Source organism: Argentina anserina, chromosome 2 (assembly GCF_933775445.1).
Source record: "Argentina anserina chromosome 2, drPotAnse1.1, whole genome shotgun sequence".
In the NCBI taxonomy this organism is placed as follows: Eukaryota; Viridiplantae; Streptophyta; class Magnoliopsida; order Rosales; family Rosaceae; genus Argentina; species Argentina anserina.
Window position 1 is genome coordinate 27803315 of NC_065873.1, and position 13068 is coordinate 27816382.

General features: G+C 39.8%; 3 protein-coding genes across 3 annotated transcripts; 2 read left to right on the plus strand and 1 right to left on the minus strand.

The window, feature by feature from the left end:
- Positions 1-1459: 1459 nt before the first annotated feature.
- LOC126783658 (uncharacterized) lies at positions 1460-3676 on the plus strand. Its single transcript, XM_050509162.1, has 2 exons — positions 1460-2062; positions 2633-3676. Exons 1-2 carry the CDS (start codon positions 1549-1551, stop codon positions 3526-3528), a joined length of 1410 nt encoding a protein of 469 aa, XP_050365119.1. The 5' UTR covers positions 1460-1548; the 3' UTR covers positions 3529-3676.
- Positions 3677-3904: 228 nt separating this feature from the next.
- Positions 3905-5394, minus strand: LOC126784318 (uncharacterized). Its single transcript, XM_050509788.1, is given in 4 exon segments — positions 3905-4057; positions 4155-4590; positions 4661-5227; positions 5230-5394. Coding segments are annotated over 4 exon segments (1305 nt in total). The 3' UTR covers positions 3905-3920.
- Positions 5395-10326: 4932 nt separating this feature from the next.
- Positions 10327-12742, plus strand: LOC126783803 (pollen receptor-like kinase 4). Its single transcript, XM_050509339.1, has 3 exons — positions 10327-10996; positions 11302-11898; positions 11983-12742. Exons 1-3 carry the CDS (start codon positions 10327-10329, stop codon positions 12654-12656), a joined length of 1941 nt encoding a protein of 646 aa, XP_050365296.1. The 3' UTR covers positions 12657-12742.
- The last annotated feature ends 326 nt before the right edge of the window (positions 12743-13068 follow it).

The following is a 13068-nucleotide window of genomic DNA, read 5'->3' on the forward strand; positions in this document are numbered from 1 at the left end:
AATGTTGATCAAGTCTTTCCACATACGATTTTACGCGTCCCAACTCCAAAGTGCATCTTACTATGATATAAGAGGGCATAGCTAGCCGGTGGTGATCGAGAATGGTTTATTGATCTCTATGACTAACATTTAATTGTCAACTATGTGATGTTTCTAGTTTTCACGTAACTTGTGAAGTTTCTCTTGACCTCCGTGCCTCTTTCTAATAAATTTGAGCAACAAACATATACAAATCTTCTAACTAAGGAGCAAGGAGGAATAATGATAGAGTACCAAGTGACCTTTCGAGAGTGCTAAAGAATAATGTTAGTCATATAAATGTTAAGAAGTATTATACTCGGTGATACCTCTACTAGCATAGAACTAGTATACCATGTGACAAAGCAGTGGCGTAGCCAGCAATTATAATTAAGGTGGGTCAAAATTTGAACAATAAATAATTAAAACAAAGTTATAAAATAATTAATTTTTAAATTATTAAATTGTTACAATATAAAAATAATAATATAATTATAATACTAATAGATAACAAATTTCTCTAAAGTAAGTATAATTGTCTACTTTGAAATCCTTTCATGATATTTTCATAATGGACATATATATTGGAAAAGAAGAGTATTGAATCATATAGTTTGGTTAGGAAGATAATTAAAGCGATGTAGGAATTCTACTCAAATTAGAAGAGGAGAAAAATATCAATATTAATTGATAAAATATTTATAAGATATCCCATAATGATAAAGAAAATGTGGCTAAGTGGCTGTCCGAAATTGACAAGAAATCATGAATGTAATTATTAATTAAAACAATTTTGTTGTGAGATGAGTAAATTTTTTAATTAAAGTATGATATATTCAATTTTGACTAACCAATTAGAGAAAGTTGTTGAAATTTGAGATGGGACCCCAACGTAGCTACGCCCATACCACCTGGCATAAGTATTACTTTCTATACGGACATATAAGTCACTATAAGACTCAACCATGATATTCATAGTATACATCATCATACAAACTTTGTGAAGATAGTGAAACATCGCCGAAAAGTCACTTTTCTGGCCTCACGAAAATAGCTCCATAGCTCCACAACAAGCCTTGAGGACTAAAGTAAGAGACGTTATCCCTTATTGAAGAACATGTAGAGGAGATGAACTCTCTATTACCTATAAAATAGATCTCTCATCCCACTTAGAAAATGCTCCAACCTTTCTACTTATATAACATAAGGCTATTTGCCTAAATGCAGTGGATTCAAGTGGTACCCAAGAGAAGGAGACAGACTATTATACTTCTTGTATTTAAAGCTAACACTAACCCATTCACGAATACTCACAAATAGCTAACGAAGTGGACAAACTGCAACCTTAACAATACTAAAGGCCGTAAGTCATCTACAATGTCCCGGCCTGTATCAGGTCCAGTTCAAGAGTGTACTTCCATGCCTGAGTCCAACAATAAGCCCAAGCCCAAAGCACGCATTTACAGTGATGCAAGCTCAGTGCCTCGGTGCCTAGGAGCCTCTGGAAATAGGAGCTCACGAAATCTAGAAATGAAAGGAGAACAAACCCTACCGGACTCGAATCGGGGCTCCGGCAGCAGACGCACCCGTTCTCAGGTAGCCCCAGACTGGACCGAAACCGACCTACTGATCCTGGTGAACGAGATCACCGCCGTTGAAGCCGATTGCCGGAAAGAATTCTCCTCCTTCCAGAAATGGAAGATCGTCGCCCAGAACTGCACCGCGCTCGGCGTGCCTCGGTCTCTGGACCAGTACCGCCGCAAATGGGAGGCGCTGCTCCACGACTACAAGATCATCCGCCACTGGAATTCACAGTCGAGAGCTTCGGCTTCGTCCTACTGGGCTCTGGAGACTGACCGGAGGAAGCATTTCGGTCTCCCCCGGAGTTTCGATCACGAGGTCTTCAAGGCCATCGGAGGCTATGAGAAGGTGCGGGAGAGCCAGTCGGATACGGAGACCGAGACGGAGACGGCGGAGGATAGTGAGCCGGAAGGCGAGGCTGACGTGGCGGATGACGATGATGATGTAGGAGTGGTGGAACCAGGTAATGGTTTAAACTTTTCAAAAACGGCATCGTTTGGTTTGTTGTGTGAATTACTGTATGTGATTCTCAATTTTAGCTACGAGTGATGTGTTATATTGTTCTGCATGTTTGATTGTTAGGATAGAGTGGCAATCATGGCTTAATTCTGATGTATTTATGATAATGTATTAGGTCAGTTTCTTTGTTGTGCATTATAGATTTTTAAATAGGAAAAGTTTGGCATGACTTTCTGGATTTGAGCAGTTGTTTTAATGTTTTATTGCTTTTACGATTTAGATATAGGAGTATAGTCGCAGGAGTGTGATTTGCCGAAATTAAAGTTATAGTTTCAGGTTGGTGTGTTTGCAGTTCATGTGCAGACAGTCAAATAGAGCAGTTTCTGAAAATGCATTAACCATTCGCTTCAATCATTCTCCGTTTGAATGCGCTTTTATTAGTGAATAGAAACACAGATAGTGAATAGAACTGGTAAGTTTGCGGATGATGTTTTGTTAGTGCATGAGTAAGTGCTTCAAACAATGAAAAGTATAGCAAGCAACTTGTTGGTTTATGGTTATCGTGTTTTTTTAGAGTCCAAGAAGAGGAGGCGACCGTCGACACAGCAGAAATGCAGTCCAATCCAAAATTCAGCAAAGAGGTCTATGGCTAAAAGGCCTGGGCAAAAGGCTCGTCAAATGCGTGTAGAAGAGAAAACTATAGTAAAGCCTGTTCAAACCCATGTGGCGGAAAAGCCTGGAGAAAAGCCGCGCCAAACTCATGAGGAAGAAGAACCTGTTGAAAAGGCTTGCCAAACTCATGCAGAAAAGATACCCGTAGAAAAGCCTTGCGAAATTTATGTGGAAGGAGAGCTTGTAAAAAACCCTCCCAAAACCTATCCAGAAAATAATGTAGTAGGTAAGTCTTGCCAAACTCATGCGGAAGGGAACTCTATAGAAAAGCCTCACCAAACCCATGTAGAAGGAAAGCATGTGGAAGGCTGCATAGAAGCAATTCCTACGGAGAACTTAGCTGAAAAAAAACCGGTAGGAAGCTGCTTAGATGCAAGCCCTATGACGAAGCTGGCAGAAGAAATGCCTCAGAAAAGAGCTCTGAAGAAAAAAAGTAAGGTCTCAGAAGAACATCCTGGGGGAAACTGCTTAGAGGAACTCAATCCAATGAAGAGCATGGCAGAAAAAAAGACTCTGAAAAGTGGTCTGAAGAGGAAGCAACAAAATACTCAAATGGAAGAGAATATAACGAACATTATAGAACAGGAGCAAATCATGGCTATGAAATTGCAGTGGAGTGCAGACCTCATCCGTGCTATTGTAACTGAGAATGCAGACCATCATGCCACTGAGGAGACGAGCACCAAGGAACTCCAGGCTGATTTAGTGAGGCGTCAAGGAGACCAGGTTATCGCATGCCTGGCAGATATAGTGAAGACTCTTAACCAGGTTCACCATCTTGTTCAGGAACGTAAATAGTCTTTCTTTCTCTTTTTCATTTTGCGGTTAACTTGAATGTGAATATTTTAATGGTTTTCAAATCAAAATTGATCTTATGAAATGCTGATTAACATTCGTTATAGCTTTCTCCATGTGGTGGTGAGTGACTGTCCTCCTAGTAAAAGAAAATCTGAGATTGTTTACAAGCATGTGTGTTTTCAACTTTTCATAGTGCTTTCGAGTCTTTTCCAGCTTTTACAGTTCTTGCACAAACGGCGTACGTTTTTAAGTTGGCAAACATATATGCATTCTTGCTGTTTGTACATCAAATGAGAGATGCGTCCTTATTCTATATTCCTGCTGGAAGGGACATGCAAACCTTCCCTGGAAGACAAGAATTAACTAACTGTTTAAAGTTGTTTAGCAGCATGTTAAGACAAAACCACTACTTTACTTAGTACCCACAGCACTAGAGAGAACTCAAAGGCAAATATTATGTGAAGCATTCCTCTATCAAGTGCAAATCCGAACAGCGTGATCCCTCCATGGTTGTGTCCCAAGTATGACACTGCATGCACACCATCTAGGTTTATAAGATCACTTGGGCACTGCAGCACATTTGATAGCTACTATAGATAAGAGTAATTATCTGGAAGATCACTGACCTAATGCTTGCCTGGTTTGGAACGAGGACGGTTCATCTGGGGAAATAGAAGTGGAAATGCCCGATGAATCGTTTTCATTCTCTCCGTTACAGCCTCCATTAGCTTCCGGGCTCTGGTCTTTCCCCTCCTTGTTGGAATTCATCCTAGCAGCAGATGAAGTTAAAAGCATGTGCCATCTTGTAGCAATTGCAACGATTCCTTGAGCTCTATGTGTCATTCTTGCTGCCTCCATTAAGCACAAAAACATTCCACTTAGCTCAACAGCCGAGCAAACCACAAGGTCGCCGGAGTTAAGAAAAGTCTTCTCTGCCTTGGATGCCAAAACCATCATCAAGGCTGCAAATTGGCTCACTGTAGTGGTAAACCAGCATCCAATGATAAAGAATCTGTACCTGTGGCTCGTAATCCACAATTGCTTTCTTATCCTCACATGTTCCTGAAGATTACCGTGTCATTTTGGTTTACTAGATATGCATAGATTTTTACTTCCAAGTTAATTACATTACCTGAAAAATGACTCTAGAGTTGGAGTGACACCCTTCGAAGAATTTATGCAACCCTTCGAACCGGAGAATTTGGAGCTCACATGTCAACCGGAAAAGAATACAAACCAGCAAGAACACCCCAGTCCGATAAACCCAGGAAGCCACAACCAAAACAAACACAATGAAATTCAACGTGACACTGGGACTCATATACGGCAATGAAACTTTCACGGTGGTGAAGAAACAAATCTTGTGAGCAAGCTCGATGAAGAACGAAGGCAAGAGTATGTATGCCAAGCATTTGAACGCTTTATCGACCTCGCGGGTGTATCCCTTCCGGACAGAGGAAGTATCCTCTTCAAGGCCGTCGAGGAAGAGAAGCTGCCGGAGGCCGTAATTCCGAAAGAAGGCGGAGAGTGTGAAGAAGGCAATGGCAGCTAACCCGGATTCGGGGAGCTGGACTAGTTTGCTGTAAGAGATGGGATCCTTGGTTGATTGCTTTAGTGTGACAGAAGTTAGGATTGGGACGACGATGGTCAGGAGGATGAAGATGAAGTAGGAGATGAACTTTCCGAGGGACGTGGAGTGGTGGAGTAGTTGAGTGCCCACCATTTGAGGCTGACCTGGAAGTTAGATAGGTCGTCGGAGGGCTTTGGTGATTTGTGAAGTAAGGACTTGTTTGACTGATCTGGGTCATTGCTGCTGGCGTTGATGTTGATCATATGGCCTTTGGATGAAGTGGTGGAGGGTTTCATGGAGATAGAGCGAGTCAGCGAGAGGGGTTAAATATAGAAAAGCAAGCAAGTATAAATTTTTTGCAGGTACGTTCGTGAAGGAAAGATCGATCTAATGTAGCTGGGAAGAGTGAGAGAGATGCTGCATGCATTTAGACGAGAGTATATGATGCATGGATGTGAAGACAAAGATGGAGGACAAGACCTAGCTAGCAATTGTCTTGTTTCTCGTGAGTAGTTCTATAGTTCTGCTTCCTTTTGCCTTGTTACAGATCTAAAGGGTAAGTGAGAAGAACAATGACTTGCTGAAAGAGCTAGCTAGCCAAGGAAGAGCTTTCAATTTTGTGACATGATAATGGTCTCAAATTGCCACACGTGAACTTCAATATCAATTTGCAGGTCGAACAAAGCAAGCAAAGAAGTTCATGCGTCCTACGCACATAGCTAGCTACCTAGACACATGCGTACGTGTTACGATACTTTTCAGGCCAGTACGTAGCAATATTGTGTCTAACTTAAACTCATGTGTCTAGCTACTATGTTCAAAGATTATATACATTTATCGTTATGATCAGACGTTAAATTACGTGATGAGAATAAACTCGCTGTTAATTCAAAAACGATACTCTAGGGCGAAAGCACTAGTTATAGTAGAGAAGGTTTGGCGATTATGTATGCATTATCTGCGTATACGGTCTGCATTTTGTCAATTCATACACATAAAACAAATTAATATATATTATCGAAAGATCTCGGCTGAGGCAACAATGCACTCGATCAATTTGCTTCATCATGGTTGACAAGAACAAAGGAGCAAAAATTTAATAGATCACGCAGCAAGGTAAAGATAATTACAAAGTAATTCATCGACTACACGTCAATTGGGGGAATAAAATCCAAGAAAGGCCGGCACTACGATAATATGAAGAGAAAAAACCCAAAATGATACCTGAAGTATCGTGAAAGGTATTTTTTGGTACCTACGAATTTTTGTTACCCGAAATAGTACATGAACTATTGCACCGTTACCAAATATGTTATCTCCGTTAGTCTATCCGTTAAATTGATGATGTGACATGTATTTAGAGTTTTTTTTACCAAATATAGTAAAAATTCGTTAAATAATACCCGATTAAATAATAACCTCGCTAAAATAAAACTTTTTTTCGGTCTCAACTCAGAGCCAACGTGTTAAATTAATAATTCATTAAATTTATAAGATAATGGAAGTTCGATAATTTATTTAGCTAGACCCCATCAAATATATAAATTATTAGTGTCATAATTTATATAATAAATTTTAAATTTATGAGGATTTCATTAAAAAATTTAATTAATATAATCATCATCAAACAATATAATATTTTGAACAATATTATACATAAAAATAGTATATTTAATAATGTATACGTAATAAATTAAACAATGTAAGTAAAAACTTTTTTCTTCGAAAAAATGAAACAAAATATTTTATTATATCTTGATAAATTAATAATTTATAAATAAATTAATAGATTATTAATTTATTGATATATTAATATATTGCTAAATTAATAAATTTTATCAATCTCGAGACTATTAATTTATAGAAGTTTTACCGTAAGTAATAGGAAAAAAAAATTTTAAAATTAATTTTATTATTATTGCTAAACAAATATATATACTAAAACTCGTGTTATGTTTTGTGATACAAGAGTTGATTTTCCTCTTAAAATTACAAATTTCATAAAAAATATTGTAAATAAATTTGCAAATAATATAGGTATGATTTATCAAGTCCAACAAATTTTCAGTCAATTTGGTGAATTTGTGAGAATTTTGAAGGAAAAGAGATAGGAAATTAAAAAATAGTGTGTAGACCATTTTGTCCTTCTAAATACATGTTACATCATCAATTTAACGGAGAAACTAAAGAAGATACCATATTGGGTAACAGTGTAATAATTCATGTATCATTTTGGGTAACAAAAATTCGTATCTACCAAAAAATACCTTTCACGATACTTCAGGTATCATTTTGAGTATTTTCCCTAATATGAACCATCCCATGCCAGCTTATGATGAAATTAATACCTAATGTCTTTAGATAAAATGTTGGAGTGTATATATATACGTACCCATCTCATTAACCTTGTATTCCATATACCATCGATCTTAAACTTCTTGATTACTAATAGTCATGGGTCGTGATAACAAATCAGCACAACACGATCAATGCTTGCTACTTCTGTTAGCATTAGTATCATCATGTGTTATCTCATCTTCTACTGCTGCAACTGAAGGTGAAATTCTCCTCCAATTCAAGAATTCTCTATCTGATACCTCTGCGTTAGATGCCACCTGGATTAATACTACAAATCCCTGCAACGGTACCCTCCATTGGGAGGGTGTACTATGTGACACAACCGGAAGGAGCGTGTTCGGGCTGCAGCTGCAGAACATGGGTCTAACTGGCACGATCGACATCAACACGCTCACAGAGTTGCCGGCCCTCCAGACCGTAAGCTTCTTGAACAACAGCTTTGCAGGTCCAATGCCAGATGTGAAGAGACTTCCACTCATTAGTGTCTACTTATCCCAGAACCAATTTACTGGTGATATTCCGGATGATGCTTTCAGTGGCATGGGTGGTACCTTGAAGAAGGTTTACTTGGCCAAAAATGGATTCACAGGGAAGATACCGAGTTCTTTGGTTGCTTTGCCTAAGCTCAATGAGTTGGACCTCGGGGATAACCAGTTTATGGGGAAGATACCGGATTTTCAACCATGGCACTGGGTGAGGTTAAATCTGGCAAACAACAGATTTACGGGTCCGATTCCGCCATCACTGAGCAATCTACCGCCAGCCGATTTTGAGGGTAAGTGTTCATCATCATTTCATTTCCTTCGTAATGTGATGCGTGTTGAAATTAGTAGAGACTAGTGTATTAACTACATATGTTCGTACAAACATCCATACACATACGTACTGTTCCATGATCGATACAATTAATCATCCATGTATGGAGTTGTGAATTCTGAAATGAAAAATGTGTGGTCATCCCAACAGGAAACAGTGGATTGTGTGGAAAGCCTCTTAGCCCATGCGAATTGACGAAAACAAGCGACGGTCAAATAAGAGTTGGAGCAGTGCATTTTTACCAAATTTTCAACTTCATTCTTGTGATATTGTACGTTGGAATGTAGCTAGCTAGCTTTCTAGAGAAAGATGAGCTTCGAACGAAATTTAGTTATACGATTTAGTTACATGCACTAATGTCAATAATTAACATTAACATTTGATCGACTTGAAATATTCATGACATAACTAATTCGATCTTAATCGTGTTATATCATGGAGTCAGGATATACACAATTTGATTTTACAAGGAACTTATCGGTTACGAAAACTATAACGTACAGTACTCGAGTCCAGATAGATAGCAAGAAAATTCTGTGAGGTTTCACCTTGTAAAGCATGATCAGAAAGTCTATCCAGTGCAAAAAGTCGACAAAAGCAACATTGCTGCCAAGAACCGTTAGGCATAGTTCACGGAATTGTGCATTCAAATCACCAGTGGTCGATCAAGAAGACTCTAATCACCACAAAGCTACGTAGTAATTAAGGTCAGCACATCAAAAGATTCACATACTGATCCTTCACATTGCAGTGATCGATGACACCAAGTAATTCATAATTAAGAATCGCGCGAAGATTATCGCCACTTTCTCCGGCCTCTCCTCGCGCGCGGTTCATGCATGTGTCAAAGATAAACAAAAAGGCGACTCTTTTTTTCTCTGTCAAATTCAAGACGGACCAAAAGAAAAGACCCCACGCCATGCATGCAAAAAATTAGATTCGAAATAATTTACACTATGCGTAAATCCTAACCAACACTGTGAATGATTGACATGCAATTAAGTATACTAATATATTGGCCTGCGAATCCTGTGATACATATAACGTTACAAGCATTTGCTTCAACATCTGTCGTTAACATAAAATCAAGAAGCATATCTTTGTATGATCAGATCATCAGGAAATAGAGGACCGGCTACGCACGTACTTCAAAGTTCTAAAGCATAATTGTTTTAGCTCGACGTCCATGCCAGTGCATGTCGATCGTACATATGTAATAAGTTCAATAACATTTCATAAAAACAAACTAAATACACCCAAAACGTAATTACCCAAGAAAATTACAATCGAGATCGATCATAAATTACCTAGCTTGTTAAGGTTTTATAAATTTTTTGTTTCCGAAAGTTTTATGTCACGAACAAGCTGTGCATGTATGTTTATATATGAGCAGGAATCAATATCTTTGGCTTCAATATATGAGCGCCAAAACAAACACATCACATGCAGTTCGATCAGCAACAGATGATGATGCATATATATCATATATCTTACTGGGTTACGGTACTGGTGAATGTGATATATGTCATTGATTCTATCTACCCATAATGTTAAAGTACGTCGGCTGAGCCAACAATGATATATACTTCTGCATCACCATTAACAAGAACAAAACATCAACATAACAGCACGGACATAGCTTGAAATATTAAACAATTACACGTTAAAATGATATCCAACAGTTTAGTTAGTATTAAGAATCATTGCCGGCACCAATCACCAGCTCATTATACATAGAATCACAGACCTAGTCATTCTCGCAAAGCCGACTATTTGTACCTTCACATATTCCCTTCAATCCCTGAACCTCTATTTCCTTCTTTTCTCCCGAGCCACATTTCATTCTCATCATTAGGTCAGAAATTCCAGAATGAAGAAGTTCCTCTGATACTTCTCTTTCTTTGATCAAGTACCCAGCGGTATTTGACACAACATTTAATTTTCACTTACTTTGTTGTAGATTCTCTAATATATCTCTTTTTATCAATTAGTGTACTTCTTACAACAAAGTTTTGGTCGATTATTACTTGGGTACATTGCAATTGATCAATACTATGGCTCGTTGTAAAGCAGCATATGATCACTGGCTTATCATGCTCTGTGTTTTAGTATTTGCTAGTTCATCACGTTCTGCAACAAATCACGAAGGTGAAATACTCCTCAGATTCAAGAATTCTCTATCTGATACCTCTGCGTTAGATACGACCTGGATTAACACAACAAATCCCTGCAACGTTACCCTCCATTGGGAGGGTGTACAATGTGACACAACCGGAAAGAAGGTGTTCGGGCTGCAGCTGCAGAACATGGGTCTAACTGGCCTGATCGACATCGACACGCTCACAGAGTTGCCGGCCCTCCAGACCGTAAGCTTCATGAACAACATCTTTGCAGGTCCAATGCCGGATGTGAAGAGACTTCCACTCATTAGTGTCTACTTATCCCAGAACCAATTCACTGGTGATATTCCGGATGATGCTTTCAGTGGTATGGGTGGTACCTTGAAGAAGGTTTACTTGGCCAAAAATGGATTTACGGGGAAGATACCGAGTTCTTTGGTTGCTTTGCCTAAGCTTATTGAGTTGGACCTTGGGGATAACCAGTTTAGTGGGAAGATACCGAATTTTCAACCACGGAAATGGGTGATGTTAAATCTGGCAAACAACAGATTTGACGGTCCGATTCCGCCATCACTGAGCGATTTACCCCCGGCTGATTTTGAGGGTAAGTGATTCATCATTTCAGTTCTTTCGTACATCTGATGCGTATGGAAATTTGGAGATCGAGGCTACAGAATGCATTGAACTATATATGTACAATCATGCATGCACATATGTATGATGCCACTCTTTTCATTATTCTCTGCATAAAGAAATCATGTATTGGAGATATCTGAGCTTCAACATTAGTGTTGCAGTGCAAGCACGTCTATCTACGTCTTAGTAGTTATCATATCACTTAATCGATCAAGTTTTATCTTTAAGCTGTTAGGATCTGTAATTTTGTGAGTCACTTTCTTGACCAAGCAGGAAACAAAGGCTTGTGTGGACGGCCTCTTGGAAAATGCAAGTCCAAGAAGCTACACCTCCTAATGATCATAGCCATCGTAGTAATCTCAGCTGTGGCCGTACTACTACTGTGTGCCCTCTGTTGGATCCGGGGCCGTCGATCCCGTCAGGCCAGCCAAGCCCCTTCGGCTCAGCAAGAAAATGCTCAAATGAAACCGGTAGCTCGGAAAACCCGCGGAGTATTGGAGGCCCAACTACCCGATCCAGAGGTAGAGGATGAGTACAAAAAGGCAGAAAGAGGAGGGGAGTTGCATTTTCTGAGAAAGGACAGAAAGAGGTTTGAGGTGCAAGAGCTACTTAGAGCACCAGCTGAGGTTTTGGGGAGTGGGAGCTTTGGGTCGTCTTACAAGGCTGGTATTTTGAGTGGGTCTATGGTTGTGAAGAGGTTTAGGGATATGAACAGAGTTGGCAAAGATGACTTCTACGATCACATGAGTAGACTTGGAAGGTTGTCACACCCTAATCTCCTCCCACTGGTTGCCTTCTATTACATGAAAGAAGAGAAGCTCTTGGTTCTTGACTTTGCTCTGAATGGAAGCTTGGCTAGTCATCTCCATGGTAAGTTCATACAATAACACGATTTTGCACACATTATTAAAATCGGACATGCATTATTAACCCTAGCTATGTGCATTCTTTCAGGTAAGCGAGCCCCAGGCCAACCAGGCCTCGACTGGCCAACCCGTCTGATGATCATCAAAGGAGTAGCAAAAGGACTAGGCTACCTCTACAAAGAGTTCCCTGGCATGCCCGTCCCGCACGGCCATCTCAAATCCTCCAACGTTCTCCTCGACCACAACTTCAACCCGGTCTTAGCTGAATACGCCCTAATCCCTGTCATCAACAAAGACCACGCCCACAAGCTCATGGTCGCCTACAAGTCCCCGGAGTTCTCCCAAACAGGCCGCACCTCTAAGAAGACCGACGTGTGGAGCCTCGGCATCCTCATATTCGAAATGCTTACCGGGAAGTTCCCCGCAAATTACCTCCAACAGGGCAAGCGGGCCAACGCCGACCTCGCCAGCTGGGTCAACTCCGTGGTCAGGGAAGAATGGACCGGCGAGGTGTTCGATAAAGAAATGAAAGGGACCAAAAACGGAGAGGGTGAGATGCTAAAGCTGTTGAAGATAGGGATGTGCTGCTGCGAGAGCAGCGTTGAGGGGAGATGGGATTGGAGAGAGGCGGTGGATAAGATCGAGGAGTTGCAGGAGAGGGACAGTGAAGAAGAGGACTACTCGTCGTACGCGAGTGACGGGGATGTGTACTCCTCTAGGGCTGTGACTGATGATGACTTCTCCTTCTCAGTTGCAGCTTGAAGAAGGTTTTTAACTTGTTTGAATATTAGGGCTTGGATTATTATTCATGTTATACCAGGTGAGGAATAACAATGGAACAAGAGGACAAACTAGATCATGGGATTTTTTTTCTGTAGTTTTATTAGTTTTATTATTCGGCTAGCTAGACGTATTTTTGCATGGTTAGTCTTTGTTTATATGAAATCTGAAAGAAAAGAATAATCTGTATAAGGGCACCAATCCTTTTTTTTTTCAGTTCGCTGCATGCACGTCGTTGTTTATCGAGAACGATAATCTATTTTGACTTTATAGCAAATATGAGTTTCAAACAGAGGAGCAGAACGGTTGGCTAAATGACTTTTGGTGGATTCGTAGATTTCAGTAGGCATGCTAATAGTTCCGGATAATTATAATTTAGAGTTTAGAGTTTCAG